Raw genomic sequence first — 27,093 nt, 5'->3', positions numbered from 1 at the left:
TTTTTTAAAGAATATATGGAAACAGTAAAAGAATGGCAGTCACAAGAATTCAGTGAAATAAAAAGAAGAATAAAAAGTACAGAAGAAAAAGTGAATAGATTAGAGATGGTCATGTCAGATATAGGAAAAAGAGTGGACAAGGTGGAAGAACGAGAAACAGCCGTAGAAATGGAAGTAGAGGACTTAAAAAGGAAATTAGAAGAATCTTTCTTTCTTTTTCAATCTTTTTATTATTATTATAATTTAAAAACACATACAGTTCAAAGAGATATAAAAAATACATAGTAAGTAATGAATTAATACAGAGATATTAAACAATAATATTACAGAATAAAAATATATCATAAAAAAAAATTTTTGATCAGTTTAGGGTGTGAACTATCTCTAAAAAAAAAGATATAATTAATAACAATATATGAAAAAAGAGAAAAAAAAACCCCAAAAAAGAAGAAAAAACAAATCTGAATTTAAAAAAACTTAAAGAAAAACTTTTAAAAAAACCTACAGATATAGCTAAACCACGCCGATCACTCCGATCTCATCTTACAGCCCAATTATCATACATAATCATAGAAAGAAAACAGAACCAGATCAACTCACCACAAATGAAAATATTGAATAAATGGTCGCCAGGTTAACTCAAACTTAGAAGGGGATTCATAGACAGAGTTTCTAATTTTCTCTAAATTTAAACATAGTATAGTTTGGGTAAACCATTGGAAAACAGTGGGAGGATTAACCTCTTTCCAATTCAATAGTATAGATCTTCTAGCCATTAGTGTAATAAAAGCAATCATACGATCCGCAGGAAGAGATAAATAAGTCAAATCTATCATAGGTAATCCAAAAATTGCAGTAATGGGATGTGGTTGTAAATCAATATTCAAAACAGTAGATATAATGGAAAAAATTTCCTTCCAATAATTCTGTAAAGAGGGACAGGACCAAAACATATGTGTAAGGGAAGCTATTTCCAATTGACATTGAAATCCCAAAAGTATTACCTCAAGATAACTTAGAATTAAGTAAACCCATTACAGATTCGGAGATCAATAATACTATTTTCTCACTGAACTCGGGGAAAGCACCAGGTCCTGATGGATATTCTGTGGAATTTTATAAAGCTTTTTCTTCTACTCTCTCTCCCTGGCTGATTAAGATGTTTGATGAATCTATCACATTGGGTAAACTACCACAATCATTTTACAGAGCTACGATTTCTCTAATCTTGAAAAAAAATAAAGACCCGACCGAATGTTCTTCTTATAGACCTATTTCTTTGTTGAATGTTGATTCTAAGATCTTCTCTAAAATTCTAGCGACAAGGCTAGAGAAGATATTACCATATATTATCTCTGAAGACCAGACTGGATTCATTAAAAATCGTTATTCCTCCTTTAATATTAGAAGATTGTGGAAATTAGAAGAATCTAATAAAAAAGTTAAAGAGACACAAGAGCTGTCAGCTCAGAAGATAGATAGAATGGAAAATTATAATAGAAGAAACAATATAAAGATAGTGGGCCTTAAGGAAGTTGAAGAAGGCAAAAATATGAGAGAATTTATAAAAGAATGGATCCCCAGGGTCCTAGGAAGACCAGAATTACAGGAAGAAATGGAAATAGAAAGGGCACATAGAACATTAGCCCCTAAACCACAACCACAACAAAAACCAAGATCCATTCTAGTAAAATTCTTAAGATACACAACAAGAGAAAATATATTGGAGAAAGCAATGAGGAAAATAAGAGAAGACAAAAAACCACTGGAATACAAAGGTCAAAAAATTTTTTTCTATCCAGATATAAGTTTTGAACTCCTGAAGAAGAGGAAGGAGTTTAATACAGCAAAAATGACCCTATGGAAAAAAGGATATAAATTTATGTTAAAGTACCCAGCGGTACTTAAAATAGTTATTCCAGGGCAGCAAAACAGACTATTCTTGGATCCAGAGGAAGCAAGAAAATTTGCAGAACAAATACAAAACAGACAGAGAGAGGAAGATATGTAACGAGAACAAAAATGACCACAAACTATATGTATGTGTGTATGTATATATATTAAAAAAAATAGAATATAGGTAAGAACTAAGAAGGGAAAGAAAGGGAAGAAAGAAAGTATGGGGGGAATTAAGAGAGTGACCATTGTTGTATATGAAAATTAAAATCATTTCTGGGGAGGGGGCTGGGTGGGGAAGAGTTATGGTCACTGCAAAATCAGTTGACGCTTGCGAGTGAATTCGCAAATCCAAATGGAGAGGGGAGAGTGGTTGCCCGGCAAGGGACAAAGGGCAACTCAGGAAGGGGAGGGGATAGTGGGGTTAAAGGAATTTTAGATAGGAGAATAAGGGAAATGTTTTATGTTTTAGAAATGTTGTCTTATAAAGTGTTCAAAAAAAGAAAGCAGAAATAGATAAGAAGGAAAGGTGATGATGAGGAAACGGAAAAGAAAGATAAACAAAGTATGAAATGGCTATGTTGAACTATATGACTTTAAATATTAATGGAATACATAACCAAATCAAAAGGAAGAAACTGCCAAATTTACTGAAAAAAAAACATTGATATAGCATTCGTACAAGAAACACGCTTAACTGAAGTGGAGCACAAGAAATTAAAGAGAGATTGGATAGGACATGTAACAGCAGCGTCATATAATTCAAAAGCTAGAGGAGTAGCTATATTAATCAGTAAAAATGTACCAATCAAAATAGAAGAGGAAATAATAGATCCAGCAGGAAGATATGTAATGATAAAATGTCAGATATATTCGGAGTTTTGGAATTTACTCAATGTATATTCACCTAATGAAGAAGATCAAAAATTTATGCAAGATATTTTTTTGAAGATAGCAGACACGCAAGGGAACATACTAATAGGAGGGGATTTCAACCTTAATTTGGATTCAAACATAGATAAAACTGGGGAAAAAATTAACAGAAAGAACAAAGTAACCAAATTTATAATTAAATCGATGCAAGAAATGAAACTTTTGGATATATGGAGGAAACAAAACCCAAAGGAAAAGGAATATTCATATTATTCGGGTAGACATAAAACATACTCAAGAATAGACCTATTCCTGTTATCAGCTCGCATGCAAGACAGAGTTAAGAAAACAGAATATAAAGCTAGACTATTATCGGACCACTCACCCCTGATATTGACAATAGAGTTAGAGGACATCCCTCCAAGAATGTAGAGATGGAGATTAAACTCCATGCTACTTAAAAGGCAGGATTTTAGAGAATTCATTGAAAGACAAATTAAAATGTACTTTGAAATAAATACGGAATCAGTGAAAGATAAGTTTATACTATGGGACGCAATGAAAGCGTTCATCAGAGGGCAAATAATAAGTTATGTAACCAAGATGAAGAAGGACTACAATCAGGAAACAGAGCAGTTGGAAAGGGAAATAGCAAATATAGAAAAAGAATTAGCACTGAAGGAAGACACAACTAAAAGAAGAGAATTGGCAGATAAAAAAATAAAATATGAAACACTACAAACATATAAGGTGGAAAAGAACATAATGAAGACAAAACAGAAATATTATGAACTAGGAGAAAAAACGCACAAAATTCTAGCATGGCAGCTTAAGACAGAACAAACTAAGAGAATGGTATTGGAATTAAGGAATAAATACAAGCAAATCACATATAATCCAACGGAGATTAATGAAAACTTCAGAGAATTCTACGAACAATTATATCAAACTGAAAATGAAGGGAAAGAAGACAAAATAGATGAATTTTTAACTAAAATTGAACTACCAAAATTACAAACAGAGGAACAAAATAAATTAACAGAACCATTTGAAATAGTAGAAATACAAGAGATAATGAAAAAATTACCAAATAATAAAACACCAGGAGAGGATGGATTCCCAATAGAATTCTATAAAACATTTAAAGATTTATTAATTCCGCCCCTCCTGGAAGTAATCAACCAGATTGACAAAACACAAAGCTTACCAGATTCATGTAAAACACCAATAATTACAGTAATACTAAAGCAAGGGAAAGATCCACTCGCACCAGAGTCATATAGACCAATATCATTACTTAACACAGATTATAAGATAATAGCTATACTATTAGCAAACAGATTATCAGATTATGTACCAAAAATAGTAAATCTAGACCAAACTGGATTTATTAAAAAAAGACACACAACAGACAATATTTGTAAATTTATTAACTTAATTCATGCAGTAGAAGGGAGAAAAGCGCCAACAGTAGCAGTTGCTTTAGACGCAGAGAAGGCCTTTGACAGAGTAGAATGGAATTATTTATTCAAAGTATTGCAAAAATTCAGTTTACCAGAGAAGTATATTAATTGGATTAAAGCATTATATAAGGGGCCATTGGTGAAAGTGACAATAAATGGATATATATCAAAACAATTTAACTTAAGCAGATCAACAAGGCAGGGATGCCCACTATCTCCCTTATTGTTCGCGTTAGCCATAGAACCACTAGCAGAACTGATAAGAACAAAAAATAAAAGGGATAAAAATTAAAAGACAAGGAATATAAAATCAGTTTATTTGCAGATGACGTTATCGTACACTTAGCAGAACCAGAAATATCAATAAAAGAATTACATAAGAAATTGAAGGAATATGAAGAAGTGTCGGGGTACAAGATTAACGCAAATAAAAGTGAAGCAATGCCAATGAATAATGCAGATTTCTCAAAATTTAAGAAAGAATCACCATTCAGATGGCAAACGCAAGCAATGTGATACCTCGGTATACAAATAAATAAAAACCTTGGCCATCTATATAAACTCAATTATTATCCACTAATGAAAAAAATTACAGGACGACAGAGCATTGGAAAGACTTACCACTAACACTAATAGGAAGGATAAACTGTATTAAAATGAACATTTTCCCAAGGATACAATACCTATTTCAGGAATTGCCAATACACTTGACAGAGAAATTCTTCAAGGAGTTAAAGAAAATAATTAGGAAATTTTTATGGAAAGGGGGGAAACCGAGGATAGCACTAGATAAATTAACAGAATGGTATAAACAAGGAGGCTTACAACTGCCAAACTTTAAAAATTATTATAGAGCCGCACAATTAAGATACCTATCAGATTTTTATCAAACAAGGGAAAAGCCAGATTGGACTAGATTAGAACTAGATAAAATAGGGGAGAAGATACCTGAACATATATTATATAAATGGGATGAAAAATTGGTACAACGTAGGAATTCTCCAGTATTACATCATCTGCTCAATATTTGGAAGAAGATTCATGTAGAAAGGAATAAAACAAATTACCAAGTACCAAAACTAATACTGACGCAAAATCAGCTAATCCCTTTTACAATAGATAACCTTTCCTTTAGAGAATGGGAGAAAAAAGGATCAAAAGAATAGAAAATTGCTTTTCCTTTGAACAAATGAAGGATAAATATAATGTAACTCACGATACAGTGTTGGCATACTACCAACTGATATCCTACTTGAAGGACAAATTAGGAAACAGTCTGAGGTTACCAGAGGGAAGTAATTTTGAGTATGTGATTACAGACACAATGATAATCAAAAAATTTATAACAAACATGTATATTAAACTACAAGAAAAGGAGAACGAGGAAACAAATGGTAAAACTAAACAAAAATGGGAACAAGATCTAAACATAAAGATAAAGAAGGAAACATGGGAAAAGTTATGCTCTGGAACTATGAGAAATACAATAAACACGAGGTTACGTATGATACAATATAACTGGATACACAGGCTATACATTACACCTCAAAAGTTAAATAAATGGGACCCAACAGTATCTGACAGATGTTTTCACTGTAAAAAGGAAATGGGAACAACAATTCATGCAATTTGGACATGTGAGAAAGTGAAAAAATTTTGGGAAGATCTAAACCAAATATTAAATAAAATCACAAAAAGTAATATACCGAAAAACCCAGAGATCTTCCTCCTAAGTAACATAAAAAACAAAGAATTTGGACTCGATTTGGATGGTGCACAAAAAAGATTTGTTAGGATAGCCCTAGCTGTAGTAAAAAAATGTATTATGTCAGCCTGGAAATTAGAAGTTAACAATGGTATATAGAAATGAATAAATGTATTCCATGAGAAAAAATAACCTATAATTTAAGAAATAACATTACAATATTTGAACAAATATGGGAGCCATACATGAAACATAATAGAGAAAACCTACCGTGGACATCTACCACCTAAAATGACAGAAGGAGAAGAGAATGAAAAGAACTGACTCAGTGGAATTTCTTGTTTATTTTTATTGAGTGACAACATTGTTTGACGGGTTTAATGTATATTATTTTTTGAACTTTAAGTAAATGGGAGGGGAGGTAGGGAGGGAGGGAGGGGAGGAGGGAAGTGGGGGAGAAAACGACACTGATTATATTTAAGAAGGAAAATGTATGTATCTTGATCAATATGGTTTATAGTGTGAAAAATAAAAAATTAAAAAAAAAAGACAACAAGACTTTTACTGAAATGTGCTGTGGCCCTGTTGAGAATGGCAGGTCAAGAGGGTGACGTGTTTACCCTGTGGAAAAGATTCTAACTGTCCACCCTCACATGATTTCATAAACTTCGATCAGGTTCATAGAAACATAGAAACATAGAAGATAGGAGCAGGAGTAGGTCATTCACCCTTCGAGCCTGCTCCGCCATTCAACGAGATCATGGCTGATCTTAAAGTTCAGTACCCCGTCCCCGCCTTCTCTCCGTAACCTTTAATACCCTTATACTGAAGAAATAGATCTAATTCCCTCTTAAATAGATTTAATGAACCTGCCTCTACTGCCCTCTGTGGCAATGAATTCCACAGATTCACCACCCTCTGGGTGTAGAAATTCCTCCTCATCTCAGTCCTAAATGGTTTGCCTATTATCCTCAAACCATGGCCCCGGGTTCTGGATTTTCCCATCCTTGGAAACATCCCATCTGCATCCATTCTGTCCAGTCCTGCCAGAATTTTATATGTCTCTATGAGATCCCCTCTCAATTTTCTAAACTCCAGGGAGTACAATCCCAATTTGCACAATCTTTCCTCTTAAGTCTTTCCTGCCATTCCAGGTATCAGCCTGGTGAATCACCTCTGCACTCCCTCCATTGCAAGAACATCCTTCCTTAGATAAGGTGACCAAAACTGCACACAATACTCCAGGTGGGGTCTCACCAAGGCCCTGTACAGCTGCAGTAAGGTATCCTTGTTCCTAGACTCAAACCCTCTTGATATGAAGGCCAACATACCATTTGACTTTTTAACCGCCTGCTGTACCTACATGCTCGCCTTCAGAGACTGGTGTACAAGTACCCCTAGGTCTCTCTGCACTTCCCCATCTCTTAATCTATTGCCATTCAAATAGTAATCTGCCATCCAGTTTATATTACCAAAGTGGATAACCTCACATTGATCCACATTGTAGTGCATTTGCCATGGATCTGCCCAGTCCCTCAATTTATCCAAATCACACTGGAGCTTCCTGACCCCCTCTTCCGTGCACACAACCCCTCCTAGCTTAGTGTCATCTGCAAATTTGGAGATATTACATCCAATCCCCTCATCCAGATCATTAATGTAAATTGTGAACAGCTGGGGTCCCCGTACAGATCCCTGTGGTACCCCACTGATCACCGCCTGCCACTCAGAAAATGAGCCATTTATCCCAACTCTCTTCTTCTACCTGCCAGCCAGTTCTCAATCCACATCAATACTTTGCCCCCAATCCCATGAGCCTTGATTTTGGAAGCCAGTCGTTTATGCAAGACCTTATCGAAGGCCTTTTGGAAGTCCAGGTACACCACATCCACTGGCTCTCCCCCATCTATTTTACCTGTCAACATCTCAAAGAATTCCAATAGATTTGTCAAGCACGATTTACCTTTTGTAAATCCATGTTGACTCCGTCCGATCCCTTCTCTGCTAGTCATATGCTCTGCTATTACATCCTTAATAATGGATTCCATCATTTTGCCCACTACTGATGTAAGGCTCACAGGCCGATAATTCCCCGCTTTTTCTCTACCCCCCTTTTTAAATAGTGGGGTAACATTAGCTACCCTCCAATCCATGGGTACTGATCCTGAGTCTATCGAGTTCTGGAAAATAATTCTTAAAGCATCTGCTATCTGAATGGCCACTTCCTTGAGTACCCTAGGATGTAGATTATCAGGCCCTTGGGATTTATCTGCCTTCAATCCCATCAATTTCCCCAAGACTATGTCCTTAGAGATACTGATTTCTTTCAGTTCCTCCCTTGCATTAGTCTCTATGTTTCCCAACATCCTTGGGAGGTTATTTGTATCCTCTCTTGTGAAAACAGAACTAAAGTAAGAATTTAATTGGTCTGCCATTTCCTTATTCCCCATTATATATTCCCCTGATTCCGACTGCAAAGGACCTACTCTGGATTTCACCAGTCTTTTCCTCTTGACATATTTATAAAAGCTTTTGCAGTCGGTTTTTATATTTGCCGCAAGCTTACTTTCGTAATTTATTTTTGCTCTCTTGATTAATCCCTTTGTCCTCCTTTGCTGAATCTTGAACTGCTCCCAGTCTTCGGTTGCGGTACTTTTTTTTGGACAATTGATATGCTCTCTCTTTGGACCCAATGCTGTCTCTAATATCCCTTGTTATCCACGGTTGAGTCACCTTTTTTGGTTTATTTTTATGCCAAACCGGTATAAATGATTTTTGCAATTTCTCCATTAGATCCGTGAATGCTCTCCATTGTCTATCCACAGTCAACTCCCCCATAAACACCACCCAATCAATCTTACTCAACTCCCGTCTCATACCATCATAATTCCCTTTATTTAAATTCAGGACCTTAGTCTCGGTCTTAATTTCATCACTCTCCATGTCGAGTGAGAATTCGATCATATTGTGATCGCTCCTACCCAAAGGGCCTCGCACAACAAGATTGTTGATTAGCCCCTTATCATTGCATAATACCCAATCTAAATTGGCCTGCTCCCAAGTTGGTTCCTCGACATATTGGTCTAGATAACCGTCCCGTAAACATTCAAGGAATTCCTCCTCCTCTGTATTTTTACTAATTTGACTAGTCCAATCTATATGGAAATTAAAGTCTCCCATGATGACGGCTGTTCCCTTATTGCACGCTTTTCTAATTTCTCTTTTAATGCCTTCCCTCACCTCTACACTACTATTTAGAGGCCTATATACCACCCTCACTAACGTTTTCCGCCCCTTGCTATTCCTCAGTTCTACCCATATAGATTCCGCATCTTCTGAGTTAATATCCTTCCTGTCAATCGTGTCGGTCCCTTCTCTCACCATCAATACTACCCCACCCTCTTTTCTTTCTTGCCGGTCCCTCCTAAATATCGTATACCCCGGGATGTTAAGTTCCCAGGCTTGCCCACCCTGCAGCCATGTTTCTGTAATCCCAATCAAATCATATTTGTTTATCTCAATTTCCACAGCTAATTCATCTACCTTGTTCCGAATGCTTCTTGCATTAAGATATAAAGCCTTCAGATTTGCTTTTTTCACCCTCCTTGCTCTTTCTGATTTTTTACTTTCGCTGCCTAACCTAACTTTTCCTGTTTTATCTTTTCTGTCCTTTGCCCTATCATACAGGTTCCCACCCCCCTGCCAAATTAGTTTAAACCGCACCCGACAGCTGTACCAAACCTAGCTGCCAATATATTGACCCCTTTTGGGTTTAGGTGTAACCCATCCTTCTTGTAGCGGTCATGCCTTCCCCAAAAGAGATCCCAATGATCCAAGAAGCCAAAACCCTGTCCTTTACACCAGCCCCTCAGCCACACATTCATTTTTCTTAACCTTCCATTTTTGTCCTCAGTTGCACTTGGCACAGGTAGCAAACCAGAGATCACCACCATGGCTGTCCTATTTCTTAGTTTCCGACCAAGCTCTCTGTAATCCTTTTTCAGTACTTCCTCCTTTTTATCTATGTCATTGGTACCCACATGTACCAAGACATCATGCTGTTCGCCTTCCTCTTTTAGAATACCCTGGACCCGATTTGAGATATCCCCCATCCTTGCACCAGGGAGGCAGCACACCATGCGGGCATACGCAATCGGGTCACTGCTGCCAGCTTCTGTCAGGTCATCTCAGGTTCCAATTCTCCAGACAAAGTGACCCAAGTTTGTGGAACCTTTCCCCAAAGCTTTTACCCCCATGAATCCACACCCTAGACCACTGCAACACATACAGAAACAAAGTCTACAGCCACAACAAGTCAAATCATCGGGCTGTGCTGATGCTCCTGTGTACAAGCAGAGGTTGAGGAGGGTGGGGCTGGTAACAAACGCCACTCAGCCATGGTTCAAGTCAAGTCGTTTATTGTCATCTGATTGTCCAAGTACAACCCGACGAAACAGCGTTCTCCGGTCCTTGGCGCAAAACACGCAGACACACAAACAGACGTCACACACAAACAGACCAATGATAGATATGCAGGACAAGTATTCATTGATACAAACAAATAAATAAATATTGATTCATGACTATGAGATTCTGGGATGGTAAGTTTGATTTTTGAATTTGATTTGATGGCTCTGGTTCTGGGGTTGTACTTTAATAGTTCTCTTTCCAATATTTTTATTGTTTTATATATGCTCATACATAGGTAATAACAAAAATATATATCCAACAAAGTAAATATATATTAACAAATAGCTGTAAACAACCAATGAAAGAGACAAAAAATGGATTTAAAACAAAATCTATTCGAATGATCTAACCCCTCCCTTGTGAAGTTTTGATTAAACATACATGTTCCAATAGAGTGTGAAACATCAACCAAACAGTAAAATGGGATCCAATAATCTTATATATTCTGAAAATAATTAAGGAAAGAACCCCATAAATTTAGAAAATTAAGATTCATTATTAGTAGAGCATCTAATGAGCTCTGAGAAGGGTCGGAACTATGCATCCAACCATGGTTTCTGGTTAGTCCTGGTTGTGAAGCATTTGATCTCAGTGACATCTTAAATGCACTTGTTGATGTAACTAGTCACTGAGCTCATGTATTTCTTGATGTTTACATGACCATTGTAGGTAGCCACCTCCCTGAAACGGTGCTTGTCCGTGATGTCAAAGCAGTCTTGCAGCACTGCTGTACCCTCCCCTCCCTGGCCATGTCCTGATCTCCCTGTGAACTGACCTAGTTTGCTTTGGAGTTAGCAGGATGGATATATGATCTGAATAACCAAGACCAAGTTGCGGGTGAGGTGCAGCCTTGTACACATCGGGGACATTGGTGAATACCTGATCCAACGTGCTGTCTCCTCTGGTGGCGAAGTTGACGTGCTGTTGAAACCATGTCTTCAGGTTGGCGTGATTGAAGTCACTAGCAGTAATCATCGCACCATCAAGGTCAGACCTCTGAGCTTTGCAGACAGCACCATAAAGCTCCTTCATGGCTTCACCCTCATTAAGGTGGATCGTAGACTGCAGCAATCAGTGTTGCCAAGAATTCTTGGTAGGTTGAAAGATCTGCATTTAACCAGGAGGTACTTATCTCTGCTCTACACAAGGTCTTCAAAACTGAGAAATAGGTGTACCAGTTCTTATTGATGTAAATGCACAGTCCCCCTGCCCTGTCAGAAGCAGCAGGGTCTCTGTCTGCTCTGAAAGAGATACAGCCATCAAGTTGGATTGCTGAGTCTGGAATAGAGTCCTGGAGCCCTGTTTCTGTCATCACCAGAGAACAGCAGGCCTGTAGTTCTCTCTGCCTCAGATTGTGCATTTTCTTCTCCAGCAATCTTGTATTGGAGAGTAACTCGCCAGAAGCATGGTCCAAGGATACAGATGGGATCCCATTGATTGCTTTGAGCTGGTCAACAGGATTCAGCCAACAAGCCTTGTGCCATCACTGCCCACATCAGGGAGTCTGGGGAAGACTGCTGAGCAAGAAGACACCAAAGGATGTCCAGATGCAAGTCCAGGTCCTTGATCTGGTCAGTGAGGGGGTGCAGCAGCACCCAACTTCCCACAGGAATCACAATTATAAGGGGTAGAGATGAGGAAAATGAAAGCAGGTTTATTCCACTGAGGTTGGGTGAGACATAAACTGGACAACATGGGTTAAGGGTGAAAGGCAAAATATTTAAAAATTCAAAGACTGCCCTTTGAGAATAACACTCTTAATCTCCCAAGAAAAAATAAACTTAAATGTGCTCAGCTTTCAGGGGCCTCCAAAATCTCTCCCGTCCCAACAAAAACATATCTCCACGCATTCACTTTATCCAACCTCATGAGTTCATCAACCTGGGAAGTTCATCCCACTGCTTCCTTTATTCCAGGAGGAACAGTCCACAACTACCACACCTCTTCCAATCATTTCATTCAAACCCACCCACCTTGCCTGTTACCTGACGGAGAAACGGACACTTACATCGTCCTCCTCCTCCTCATCCTCCTCGTCTGTGTCCTCCTGCAGTTTGTGGCAGGACGCAGCTGGAGGGAGGTCCGCAGCTCCTCCTGGCTCCTCAAGGGCCAATCTGGATAAGGCGGAAGGCACTGGGGGACCAATCTCGTCGCTGCTCAAACTGTCACTGTCTTCACTTCCACTCCCACCACCAACAGGTGAACTGTCAGACAAGTAACAATGAGATCAGAATTACACTCACCACCAACTGTGCAAACATACATGTCCATTGATGCGGTCGACCCACGGTCACCACCAGACATCACATCCGGAGAGTGAACCCAGATGGAATCTCTGCACCTGTCCTACAAGCCTGTCCAGAGCAGCCAGACATCTTCAACGTCTCCTTGTTACAGGCTGATGTTCCCACCTACTTCAAGGCCACTACTGTCCCAGTGCTGAGAAATACAGAGACAGGCAGAGCTGGCTACTGGCAGGTGGTTCTGAAGTGTTTTGAAAGGTTGGTCATGATTCATGTTAACTCCAGCCTTCTAGCCAGTCTTGCTCCAGTCCAGTTCACCTTCCACAACAACAGGTCCATCTCCTGGCCTTACACTCAGCCCTGGAACATCTGGGCAACAAGAGCACTTCTATCAGACTACCATTTGTTGAAGAGAGAGCTGCCTTCAACTCAATAGTACCAAACAAACCCATTCCCAAACTCCAAGACTTTGGTACCAAACAAACTCATTCCCAAACTCCAAGACCTTTGGCCCCAACACCTCCCTCTGTAACTGAATCCAAGACTTCCCGTCCTGCAGGCCACAGTCAGTAAGAACTGGTACTTCCTCCACAATCATACTCACTGCTCCAGGGTCAGTGCCCTATGATCCTCCTGTAGAGTGGATTGTGGAGGGTATGTGACCTCTCCAGCCGGAAGGTGGGAATGTGGATTGTGGAGGGTACGTGACCTCTGTGGCTGGCACTATTCTATGTACTTGTGGTTGGAAGCTAATTGTATTTCATTAGCTGGCAGGATGACAGTAAAAGTTGAATCTAATCTAATTCCCCACATGCCTGAGGAAATTTGGCAAGTCACACACTTCCCTCAACACCTGTCAGGGTGCATCACTGAGTGGGACATGCACTGCTCTGCCGAAGAGCAGAGGAAGCACAGAGGGTTCTGCATCCTGCTCAGACCCTTCTGTTCCACAGACTCTGGTGAAACCCTCCACTGCCTTGGAAAAGTAGCCAACATATTGAAAGTCATCCCACCCCAGCCACATTTTCTTCACCACCCCTCCCAACCCCCCCTTGCATGAGGAAGAATACTCAAGTCTGACACTGAGTATCACCAGATTTATACACCGTGATTTTCCTGCCATTATCCCATTTCTTGACTGAGCCTCACGGTGGTAAAATGATGTTGCACTTGCTTTGCACCAACTCATCTTTGTCCGTGACTCTGGATTCCTGTCAAAGGGCTCAGGACTGAAATGCTGATGCCTTCTCCTTCCTCTGGATGTTGTATGACCTGCTGAGTTTTTCTGCACCTTTTATGTATTAAACTTGACCCAAGCATCTACGTTTTCTTGTTCATCTCCACATTATTGACTTACTTGCTGAACCACTCGAAAAAACAAACTTTCTCAATGCACCTTGCTACGAACGACAATAAATTTGAATCCAATGGCCTCAATGCACCACAAATGGGCGGCACGTTTGGCGCAGCGGTTAGTGCAGTGCTATTACAGCGGTAATGATCTGGACAGGGGATCCAATCCCGCACTGTCTGCAAGGAGTTTGTACATTCTCCCCGTTTTCCTTGGGGGCTTCGGTTTCCTCCCACCATTCGAAATGTACCGGGGGTTGTAGATCAATTAGGGGCAATTGGGCAGCATGGGCCGAAAGGCCCTGTTTCCGTGCTGTGTGTCTAAAAACTAAAATAATCATCCTGACGTGCATGCCAGAGTGTGCCAGGGAGTGTCTGGTGGAAGTTTGGTCAATACTGCTTACCTGGTAGTGTTGTGAGGGTGGCTCTTCTCAGTTGGGGAGCCTGATCTCCCAACACTGGGTGACGTCTCAAGAGATTCCACCGAACTCTGCTCCTTCTCTGATGAAGAGGGAGAATATCACAAAATTCAGTGAAAACAACAATAATTAGATCATCAAAATTCAGAGCCGAGAGGTGCTCGGACATTTCCAGCAGGGACAATATTTATCGTTAACAAATTGCCTATCAGTTAAGAAAAATTGACAAGGGTAAGGCAGTAGATATGGACTTTATGTGGTCTCATGGGGGACCTAGCGAAATGTCTGACTAAAATCTATGCCAGTGGTTCTCAACCTTTTTCTTTCCACTCATGTACCAGTTTAAGTATTCCCTAGGCCATCGCTCCATGATTAATAAGGGATACGTGGGCCGGAAGGGAAGGTTGAAAACCACTGCTCTAGACCCAAATGTTACTGAAATATTTTACTTGAGAAAAATTGTCATTGGCCCATTTCCTTTGGAGCTCTGAAACCGTGCACATAACGAGTCAATGAGGGAAGATTAAAACAGTGGTTTTCAACCTTTTTCTTTTACACTCACGTACCACCTTAAGCAATCTCTTACTAATAACAGAGCACCAATGGCATAGGGAATACTTAAAGTGGGATGTGAGTGGAAAGAAAAAGGTTGAGAACCACTGTTATAGATTTTAGTCAGGCATTTCACAAGGTCCCCCATGAGAGCCTCATTCAGAAACTCAGAAGGGCTTGACATGTAGGATTAAGGAGAACCCCAAGGTGTTCTATGTGTATGTGAAGAACAGAAGGATAAAAGAGACAATGGGCCTGGAAGCAGAGGAGGTTGGGGACATCCTAAATGAATACTTGGCTTCAGTATTCACGAGAGAAAGGGGCCTTATTCAGGGTGAGGTCAGAATAGAACAGGCCTGAGTGCTGGACAATGTGGAGATTAAGGACAAGGAAGTGTTGGATCTTCTTAAAATCATCAAGATTGATGTCACCGGGGCCCAACACGATCTACCCCAGGCTGCTGCGGGAAGGGAGAGGTGAGATGGCTAGGGCAGTGGCTACCATCTTTGAATCCTCTTTGATCACAGGGAAGGTGCTGGAGGATTGGAGAACGGCAAATGTAATGGAGAATCCTGGGAATTATAGACCAATGAGTCTTACATCAGTAAACTAATGGAGAAAATTCTTAACATTAAGATCTATGAGCATTTGGAGGTCCAGTCTACACAAGGATAGTCAGCATGGCTTTGTGAAGGGATGGTCATGGCTCACAAGCCGAATTGAGTTTTTTGAGGAGGTAACAAAAGAAATTGATGAGGGTCGGGTGGTAGATGTGGTCAACATGGATTTTAGTGAGGCATTTGACAAGGTCCCCCACAAGAGACTCATCCAGAAAGTCATGAGGCTCAGGATCAGTGGAACTTGGACGTGTGGATAAAAAAATAGCTTGTCTGTAGAAAGCAGAGAGTAGTAGTGGAAGGAAAGTATTCTGCCTGGAGGTCGGTGACTAGTGGAGGGGCCACAGGGATCTGTTCTGGGACCCCTGCTCTTTGTGCTTTTTATAAATAACTTGGATGAAAAGGTGGACAGATGGGTCAGTAAGTTTGCAGATGATAAAAAGATTGGAGGAGTTGTGGATGGAGCTGAAGGTTGTCGAAGTTTACAAGAGGACATCGACAGGATGCAGAGTTGGACAGAAAAGTGGCAGATGGATTTCAATCCAGTTAAGTGTGAGGTGATGCATTTTGGAAGGACAAACCTGAAGGCTGAGTACTGGGTTAATGGTCAGTTACTTAGGAGTGTGGATGAACAGAGGGGCCTTAGGTCCAAATCCATACAACCCTCAAGGTTGCTGCACAGGTTGAAAGGATAGTTAAGAAGGCCTGTGGGGTGCTGGCCTTCACTAATTGGGGACTGAGTTCAGGAATCGAGAGGAAATGCTGCCCCTCTACAAATCTGTGGTGTTCAGTTCTGGTCACCTCATTATAGGAAGGATGTGGAAGTTATAGAGAGGGTGCAGAGGAGATTTACAAGGATGTGGCATGGATTGGGAAACAAGTCATTGAGGCAAGCTTAGCAGAGCTGGGACTTTTCACTTTGGAGAGTAGAAGAATGAGAGGAGTCTTAATAGAGGTCTACAAGATTCTGAGAGGCATAGATAGGGTGGACAGGCAGCACCTGTTTCCCAGGGAAGGAATAGCAGACTCCAAAGGACGTGTCCAAAGTGAAGGGAGAGAAGTTTAGGAGAGACGTCAGGGAAAATTTTTTTTTTTTTGCACATCAAGTTATGGGGGCTTGAATGCCTTGCCAGGGTGGTGGTAGAGACAGTTTCATGGGTGGAAGAAAAATGGAGGGTTATGGGGTAGAGAGGGTTTAGTACTTTTTTTAATGAATATATGGGCCAGAAGAACATCAAGGGCTGAAGGGCCTGTACTCTGCTGTAGCGTTCCCTGTTTTATGTTAGTTGCCTTCGACAAGGTGGAGGTGAACACTTCTGTCAGTATGAGTTGAATAATTCAGACCCAAGTCTGGAAAGTGTTTGACTCTGGAGTCAACCAAAAAAACAAGGGAAAACATAGCCAAGATGGCCAACAGAAATCTCCTGATCTAATCCAAACATGAAGAGAAAGCTTTCTCCATCCAGAGAATTTGACGTCATGTTTTATACACTGCAACATGCCCAGGCAGAAGTGGAAGTACTCCTTGGTCTCACTGCCACAGTGCCAGAATCGAGTCAGAATGGTCAGAGTCTGTGAGGTGAAGTGGCAGGCGACCAGAAATCCAGTGGCACTTGGTGGACTGACCACCTGCATTGCACTCCATGATCGTCACATTGTCAGGAGGCGACCCTGTAAAGATTCAACGCAGGAAGCAAGGTGAGAAGTGTGAATGCTTTGCTGCATCATTTGGAAAGTCTGTGTACCTTGGTGATGGAACGGCGAGAACTGAGAGGCAGGTTTTGCGCCTCGGATGGTTACCTGGGCCAGAACCACACAACACAAACAATGGACAGGAAGAAAAGAACCACCTGGGGTTATGAGGGAAGGAGAGGAGAACATGCGTGACAGTGAATCTCCATCTCTTGGGTGGCACGATTGGCAGAGCAGTTAGTGCAACGCTGTTACTGCACCAGTGAACGGGACGAGGGTTCGAGTCCCGCGCTGTCTGTGAGGAGTTTGTAAGTTCTCCCTGTGTCTGCATGGGATTTCCCCACCGACTCCGGTTTCCTTCCTCCGTTCGAACTGTACTGGGGGCTGTAGGTTAATTGTGTGTAAATTTGGCAGCACGGGCTCATGGGCCGAAAGGGCCTGTTATCGTGCTGTATGCCTAAATTTAAATTCAAACGAAACATTAAGTACATTGGCATTTCCCTGGTGGCCCATGCTGACCCCAGGATTCCAAACATGTTCTCACCCAGCACCTTCCTGCTTCTCTCAATCGCAGTCCGACGGGTCTGTTCAAAGATAGCCTCCAGGTCAAAGGTCCTGGCTTTCTTTCCTAAGAACAATAACATAAAAGTCTGGCTTAAAATGCAAAATAATAACAATTCCCAAGAGATAAAACACTACTTGGATGGGGAATCATTGAACAAAGGGCACCTGCAATGAAAACTCTCCAAGGGTCACCTCCTGCCATCTCAGCATCAGTGCCAAGATCTCGCCACCTCAACTCAGTGGCTTCAAGTTGAAGATGTGGTCAACAATCTCTGCAGAAACAGAGTTCCACAGCCTCAGGCCCTTCGGCCCAACATCCATGCTGCCCAGATCGTGCCTCTTGCCTGCATTCAACCCACATCCATCGAGAGCTTTCCTGACCATCTACACACCTGTTTTAAATGTTGATCCTCACTTTGCTGGGCTCCTCGCTCCATGTACCCACGATCCTCTGTGTGAAGGTTGCCTTTAAATCTTACCCCTCTCATTCTGGACCTTCCTCCCCTGGGACAAAGACCTTGATCATCCACTCTCCCCCTCGTGGTTTTGTATCCTCAGTGAGGTCACTCCTCAGTCATGGTGTTCCAGGGAAAACAGTCCCAGCCAATCCAATCCATGAGATGAAGGAGGAGGGGTGGAAAAGATTCAGAAGGGACTTGAGAGGCAACTTTTCCACACAAAGGTTGGTGTATAAAGAGCAGTACAGTTGGTGTAGTGGTTGGCACAATATTGTTAAAGCACCAGGGACCCTGGTTCGAATTCCGCACTGTCTGTAAGGAGTTTGTAAGTTCTGCATGGCTTTCGTCCCACCTTTAAAAATGTATGGGGTTTGTAGGTTAATTGGGGAACTTGGGTGGCACGGGCTGTTACTGTGCAGTCGGTCTACATTTAAAATTTTTTTAAGTGGAACGAGCTGCCAGAGGAAGCTGAAGAGACGGGTATGATTGCAACCTTGCAATGACTTTTCCACACTAGAATAATCCCATTGATCCATTTCTCTCAAAGTTCAGTAAGGTTTATAACATATACATCTACCTCTAATGTCTCAAGATTCACTATTAATGAGGTGACATTCAATAATGGTGCCAAAGTTAAGGCTCACATACCACACCAATTTAGTGCCATGAAGACTCATCACTGACATCTGCTATCCCTAATTTGGAACCTCTGACCACTTACCAATCTCTCTGCTTTGTTGTGTGTAGAATCAGCTCTCCATGGAACGCGTCTCCCTGCTTAAACCTATTCAAATCACTGAAAACATCTCCAGATAGTCCAGCCTGCCCTCGAACTGGTGCCCATTCCCTAAGACTTGAGTCACTGAGTGTTGGGTTCAGATCTGGTCACCCCATTATAGGAAGGATGTGGAAGCTCTGGAGAGGGTGCAGAGGAGATTGACCAGGATGTTCCATGGATTGAGAAATAAGTCTGATGAGGCAAGGTTACCAGAGCTGGGACTTTTCTCTTTGGAGTGAAGAAGGATGAAAGGAGACTTGATAGAGGTCTACAAGATTATGAGAGGCACTAGATAGGGTGGACAGCCAGGCCCTGTTTCCCAGGGCAGGATCAGCAAACACCGGAAGACAAAGTGAAGGGAGGGAAGTTTAGGGGAGACGTCAGGGGTAAGTTTTTTTTTAAACACAGAGAGCTGTGGGGGCCTGGTTTGGTGGTGGAGCTGAAACATTAGGGGCATTTAAGAGACTCTTAGACAGACATATGGATGGAAGGAAAATAGAGGGTTATTGGGTAGGGAAGGTTTCTTTTTTTTGAAAGGAATATATGGGTCAGTACAACCTTGAGGGTCGAAGGGCCTCTACTGTGCTGTAGTGTTCTATGTTCTATACAATGTGAAAAGAGGCTCTCTGACCAAACTCATCCATGCCCTCCTAAGCAAGTCCAAGTTGCCTGCATTTGGTATCTATCCCTCCAAACTTTTCAGTCATCAATCCAAAAATGTCTTTGAATGTAACTGGAAGTCGTCCCCCCTGTAGAAATGAAGGGGAGCTTCACCTTCTGTCAGCTCTCTTCTATCTGCAAGCAATTGATGGCATTACATTGAGGACATCTTCCTCTATGCTGCCCCCATTCTTGATGGGAAAGGGTAGAGAGAGCTTCTGTTTTGTGCGTAACCACCTATCCCACTCTTCTGTTGGTTGTCGGAACTTACCAAATCCAGAGAAGCCCATCACGGCCCCGACATCTGGGTCGCCCATTTCCTTTTGAGCTGACAAAGGCAAAAGAATTTGAATTTAAAAACATGCAACACAGACAGCGCAGTTGGTGAAGTGGTCAGCGGCAATGATCAGGACCGGGGTTTGAATCCCGCACTGTCTGTAAGGAGTTTGTACGTTCTCCCCATGTCTGTGTGGGTTTTTTCTGGGGGATTTCTCCCACCGGGGTGTAGTTAATTGGGTGTAATTGGGTGGCACTGACCCATGGGAAGAATAGGCCTGTTACTGTGCTGTATGTCTACATTTAAAAATAAAAAAAGACAAATTAATTAGAGACCACACACCCGTGATACCACCCTGCCACCAGCCATCATTCTCATACACCCACCCAAAAACAATAATTCAACCACAGGACCAAACTATTCCCAAAAGCCCCCATCCATGACAGATCCTCCACTCCCCCTGTAAATACCTCTACCATCCTGTGTTCTGCTCCCCCTTCTAGGGTCACCTCTACCCACGATCACTTGGATGCTGAGCCCCTGGACCAAACCTCCACAGGTAAACAGTAGATGGATAATTCCGTGTCCCAGCACGTTGTACAGTAATTGCCATGACCATAAGATACAGGAGCAGAAGTAGGCCATTTGGCCCATCAAGTCTGCTCCACTATTCCATCATGAGTTGATCCATTCCCCCATTCAGTCCCACTTCCCTGCTTTCACACCATAACCTTTGATACCTTGACTATTCAGATACCTATCAATCTCTGCCCTAAATGCACCCAATGACCTGGCCTCCACAGCCGCCAGTGGTAGCATATTCCAGAGGTTCACCACTCTTCTCTGCATTCTTTCTATCTTATCGATATCTTTCCTTCAGTTTTGTTTTGAAAATTTTATTTTTAATTTGCATCAATACGTTCTATAATTCTTCATATTGTTACAAGCCCAGAGGATCCCAAAACCCAGCAGAAATAGATAGTCACCAAGACAAATGGCTACTTAAACAAAAGTTGCTTTTAATTATCTTTAAACATGAAAACAGGATCACACTTTAACTTATCACTATTGACTTAACTAACCTAACTTCTAATTCTAAGCAAACGTGTGGGCGGAAGGTCCTGTTTGACCAATCTGATTGAATTTTTTGAAGAGGTGACTAGGAATGTGGATGAGGGTAGCGCGGTGGATGTTGTCTATATGGACTTCAGTAAGGCCTTCGATAAGGTACCACATGGAAGGTTAGTTAGGAAGGTGCAGTCTTTAGGTATAAATTTTAAGATAGTCAAATGGATTGAACATTGGCTGAAAGGGAGAGGCCAGAGAGTGGTAGTGGATAATTGTCTGTCAGGTTGGAGGCCGGTGACTAGTGGTGTGCCTCAAGGATCTGTATTGGGCCCATTGTTGTTCGTTATATACATTAATGATCTAGATGATGGGGTGGTGAATTGGATTAGTAAATATGCAGACAATACTAAGATAGGCGGAATAGTGGATAATGAAGAAGGTTTTCAAGGATTGCAGAGGGATTTGGGCTGCTTAGAAAAGTGGGCTGAAAAATGGCAGATGGAATTTAATGCTGATAAGTGTGAGGTGCTTCATTTTGGAAAGAAGAATCAGAACAGGACATACGTAGTAAATGGGAGAGCATTGATGAATACAGAAGAGCAGAAGGATTTAGGAGTAACGGTACATCGTTCCCTGAAGGTAGAAACTGTTAGGTCTGTTTTGTTCATGAATGAGTGAGACAAACACCAGACTGAGTCGAAATCAGGGTTCTTTGTTCTTTATTACCGGATTGTAACACTTGCAACTAACAATGTTAGTCGGAGAATGCATTCTGCCATTATCAGCAAAATGGTGATTTTTTTATACCCTTGGATACGTGCTTAGAACATCATCATATCATTACTTGTCCAATGACTAAAACTGTTGCTATCCTTTCCCTGCTAGCTTCCTGCCTCTCAATCCATCAATGTCTCTCTTATCTTGTAAGTACAAGGATGCATTCACATCTTGTTACAGCCCTGTACAGGGTAACTCCTTACACATTCCCATCTCATGATGTTTTACCTTACAAAACTCACATGAATAGGGTGGTGAAGAAGGCTTTTAGTATGCTGGCCTTTATCAATCATTGCATGGAATATAGGAGTTGGGAAGTGATGTTGAGATTGTATAAGGCGTTGGTGCGGCCTAATTTAGAGTTCTGTGTGCAGTTCTGGTCGCCTACTTATAGGAAGGATATAAACAGAGTGGAGAGAGTGCAGAGAAGATTTACCAGGGTTTAAGCATCTAGAGTATAGGGAGAGATTGGGCAGATTAGGTCTTTATTCTTTGGAGCGTAGAAGGTTGAGAGGGGATTTGATAGAGGTATTTAAGATTATGAAAGGGATAGACAGAGTGGATGTGGATAGACTATTTCCGTTAAGAGTAGGAGAGATTGAAACAAGAGGACATAAGTTAAGAGTTAAGGGGCAGAGGTTTAGAGGTAACATGAGGGGAAACTTCTTTACTCAGAGAGTGGTAGCGGTGTGGAACGAGCTTCCGGGAGAAATAGTGGCGGCAGAGTCAATTTTATTATTTAAGAAAAAGCTGGACAGGTATATGGATGAGAAGAAGGTGGAGGGTTATGGTCATTGTGCAGGTAGGTGGGACTAGAGAGGAGTGTTTGGTTCGGTGCGGACTAGAAGGGCCTAATGGCCTGTTTCCATGCTGTAATTGTTATGTTATGTAATGTGTGTGCAAATTCAGAAAAGTTCTTTGATTCACAGTCCAATCTCACTTCTCATTCCTCCAAGTTTGCTGGTTGCCGGCAATTCTTATATTGTGCACAGAATTTAACATGCATAAAGATCACCAGGCCTTGGTGCTAGAAAGGTTAATGGTTACCGCTCAGGAAGGTTTGTGTTGGTTTTCAGAGAGAGATTTGTTATTCCTGGACAAACTGATTCCTTGTAACTAGCCACTCCAGTGTCTTGCCGAAGAAACTTTCCCCCTCAGGGTTTTCCAGATGATAACCTCTTTCTTTCAGGTCACCAGAGTTCCTTTTTGTTTGTGTTATTTCAAGTGAAACATTAGGCAACCAGTCCTCTCCTCTTGTATGAACCACAAGGGCTTTGACGAGGCTGAACTAAGCACTCATAACCCGTCTTCCAAATGGGGTTTTCCACAAGCTTGCCAGCTTGTCCTGTTCCAGCCCCAGCTGTTGCTGCAGTACTGCAGAACTGAATTCTCTCTCTCTCTCAGAGAGGAAGCCTGTTTTACTCTCTCTGCTTGGGAAACCACATGACCCTCTTACAACATCGTTCTACTCAGACACCCTGTGGCTCTGACATGTTCTTTCATCTGTTGCCTTTTTGTAAACAACAATCCATTAGTGAAGTCTCTTGGGCACTCTCCATCGTTTTTGCAAAGGCTCTTGGAGCCGGCCTGTCTAGCATGAACAGAGGTCCAGTACTTTAAACGAAATCTGTTTTAAAGTGTTTGTATGTGACCTACACTAAAAAAAACTTCCCCCAATTTATCTCCTAACATCATACCTCTATAGAATACAAACACAACATAATCTGTCACAATATAACAAAACCTGATTCAAAATTATGTATAATTTTTTTTTTCTTTTTATCCCCACCAAAGAAAAAGAAAAAGAAAAATGAGGAAACACCTGAATTTATTTATCATTCTCTATTCGTATATTCCTAACATATTATTCTATCTTGTACATATTAACTGGGAGGAGTGGGTGTTAAGAACGACGTGGACAGACTCTTATTGATGAAATCCATACATGTTTCCAAATCATATAAAAATTCTCAGGTTAATTCCTTAAATTATAAGTCATGTTTCCAATGATGCACAATTTTGAATTTCTGTATGCCATCTATCCAACCGTATAAAATCATCTGACTTCCATGTTACTGCCATATATTTCCGTGCCACTGCTATTGCTACACTCAAAAATTTTTGTTGATATTTGTCTAACTTCAATTTATTATCAGTGTTACATAAATCACCAAGCAAAAATGTTCTGGGATCTTTTGGTATCTGTTTCTTCATAATTTGTCCCAATAATATATTTATGTCTTCCCAAAATTTTCCCACTTTTTCACAAAACCAAACTGCATCTAATAAGGTTCCTGTTTCTTTGTTACAGCTGAAACATTTGTCAGAACAATTTGAATTAAGTCCACATAATTTATATGGAGTGTAAAATATTATATAATACCATTGATACCATTTGATATCTAACATTAATTGCATTGGTTACACTCTCCCTGATACAATCTTGACCAGGCCTCATCATGAATTTGTATATTTAAATCTTTTTCCCATTTTTTTTTACTCAAATAGTCTTTTTTTCTGCATTGTGTCTTGTAATTGTACATACAGGTACACAATCCTTTATCCGGAACCCTTGGGGACAGTGTGTTCCGAATTTCAGATTTTTCTGGATTTCGCTGCCGTATCCACCCCCACCCCCTTCCAGTCGCCCGGCCGTCTCCCCCAACCGCCGGTCCCTCGGCCGCCCGGCGTCTCCCCCAACTGCCGGTCCCTCGGCCGCCTCCCCCAACCGCCGGTCCCTCGGCTGCCCAACTCGCGCTGCCACCTCTCTCCCCACTTGCCGGATTTTGGAGCTTTCCGGATAAAGGATTGTGTACCTGTACATATTAACAATAAATTTCTCAACAAATGTTTAAATTATTAAATTCTCAAATGGGCTGTGTTTAGGAAATCTAAAATACACACCTAATTTCTTTTTTAAATATGATTTAAGATGATAATATAAAAAATAGTTTTATTTGGTATATTGTATTTCTATTTCATTTGTTCAAAAGTCAAGAAAAAAGAACCAAAGAAGCAATCTTTAATCCTCTTTGTCCCATTATTATGCCAGATATCAAAGAAAGGATTTAAAGTAGAAGGAATCAGTGGATTCTGCTTTAACATAATCTTAAGTATTTGTTAGTTCTTAATTCTTCTTTCCATACAAATTCCATTCCTTATCTTGAATAAATGTTTTAATATTGGTATTCCTTTCAAAAGTTCCTCATTCCATTTATACAAAAAATGTTCTGGATTAGTTTCTCCTATATTATTCACTTCAATGCTGTCTTCTCCCCAGTTTGATAACATGAGGATAGAAATCTTAATTATGCTGCTTTATAATAATTTTTAAAATTCAGCAACCGTAATCCTCCCTCATCAAATTTCCAAGTTAATTTTTCCAAAGCTATCCCATCTGCCATTTTTCAGCAAGTTTTGAAAAACTTCTCCGCTGTCCACAATGCCTCCAATCTTAGGGTCATCTGCAAACTTGCTGATTCAATTTCCCACATTATCATCCAGATCATTGATATAGATGACAAATAACAATGGTCCCAGCACCGATCCCTGAGGTGCCTCAAGTCACAGGCCTCCAGTCTGAGAAGAATCATCCACCACTACTCTCTGCCTTCTCCCATCCAGCCATTGTCAAAACAGTTCACTATTTCACCATGAATACCAAGCGTCTAAATCTTCCTGACTAACCTCCCATGTGGGACCTGATCAAAGGTCTTACATCCATGTAGACAACATCCACAGCCTTTCTTTTGTCAACTTTCAAGGTAACTTCCTCAAAAAACTACAAGTTTAGTTAAACGACCTACCACACATAAAGCTATGTTGACTATTCCTAATCAGTTTCTAGTTACCCAAATAAGTGTATATCCGGTCTCTTAGAACAACTTTCAATAATTTACCTACTACTAATGACAGGCTCACTTGCCTATCATTTCCAGGGTTACTTTTGGAGCCTTTTTAAACATCGGAACAACATGATCTACCCTCCAATCCTTTGGCACCACACCCGTGACTAAGGACATTTTAAATATTTCTTCCAGAGTCCCCACTATTTCTAAATGAGCATCTTTCAAGGTCTGAGTGAATATCATGTCAGGCCCTGGGGATTTATCCACCCTTATTTCATGATAAAGGCTCATCAAGTCTGCTCAGCAAATCCACCCTGAGCGAAATTATTCTCACATCTAGTTCCAATTTCCAGCCTTTTCCCCATATCCCATAATACCCTGACTAATTAGATACCTAAACTCCCCCAACGATCTGGCCTCCACAGCCTGTATGTGGCGATGAACTCCACAAATCCATGACCCTTTGGCTAAAGACATTTCTCCTCATCTCTGTTTTAAATGGGTCCCTTCTCATTCTAAGATTCACCCACCAAGGGAAACATCTTATTCTACTCTGTCCAATCCTTTCAGCACTCGATATGTTTCAATGAGATCCTCTTTCATTCTTCTGGACTCCAAATACAGTCCAACTGTTCCTCATATCTTAGCCCTTGCATTCCAGGAACCATCCTGGTAAATCATCTCTGGACTCTCTCCAATATCATTACATCCCTTCCAAGATAAGGGCTCCAAAACTGCACACAGTTCTCCAAATGAGGTCTCACCAGTACCCCATAGAGCCTCATCAACACCTCTTTACTCGTGCACTATTTTCTCTTAAAATGAACGCCAACATAGCATTTGCTTTCTTTATTGCCAATCCAATCTGGTGGGTAACCTTTAGGTTCTCCTGCACGAGGGAACCCCCCCCAACCCAAATCCCTTTATACTTCCGAATTTTGAATTTTCTCCCCATCCAAATAAAAATCTATTTATTTCCTCGTCCTAAATGTCTAACCGTACATTTCTCCACATTGTGTCTCATCGGTCGTTCTTTGTCCACTCTCCTAAACTGTCCCGGTCTCTCTGCAACCTTTTGGATTCTTCAACACTTCCTACTCCACCACCTGTCTGCAAACAAAACCATTCAATCCATAATCTAAATCATCGATATACATCGGACTTCCTCCTCTTCAATCTGTTCAGGTTCTGTGACCTCACTGCTCATTTTCCTTACTCCCCACGACTCTGCTCGTTTCCTGAGTGAAAATACTGATGAAAAAAATACATTTAAGATCTTCCTCAATATCCTCTGTCTCCATGCAAAGCCAACCATTGATCTTCAAGGGGACCCATTTTGTCCCTTATTATCTTTTTGCTCTTGATATACCTGTCGAAACCCTG

General features: G+C 41.0%; 1 protein-coding gene across 2 annotated transcripts in view; it reads right to left on the bottom strand.

Annotated features, from left to right (window-relative positions):
• The window catches only part of LOC138735916 (WD repeat-containing protein 70), a 95,432-nt gene that overhangs the window by 65,004 nt on the left and 3,335 nt on the right, over positions 1 to 27,093 (bottom strand). For both annotated transcript variants that reach the window (XM_069884584.1, XM_069884592.1), the window contains exons 2-5: positions 20,012 to 20,068; positions 17,825 to 17,908; positions 14,405 to 14,501; positions 12,416 to 12,611 (exon numbers count right to left, since the gene is read on the bottom strand). In XM_069884584.1, the coding sequence (XP_069740685.1) occupies positions 12,416 to 12,611; positions 14,405 to 14,501; positions 17,825 to 17,908; positions 20,012 to 20,068 (434 nt within the window). The remainder of the gene's footprint in view (positions 1 to 12,415; positions 12,612 to 14,404; positions 14,502 to 17,824; positions 17,909 to 20,011; positions 20,069 to 27,093) is intronic.

This window comes from Narcine bancroftii, chromosome 1 (assembly GCF_036971445.1).
Source record: "Narcine bancroftii isolate sNarBan1 chromosome 1, sNarBan1.hap1, whole genome shotgun sequence".
Lineage (NCBI taxonomy): Eukaryota > Metazoa > Chordata > Chondrichthyes > Torpediniformes > Narcinidae > Narcine > Narcine bancroftii.
This window is presented reverse-complemented; position numbering and strand designations above follow the sequence as displayed.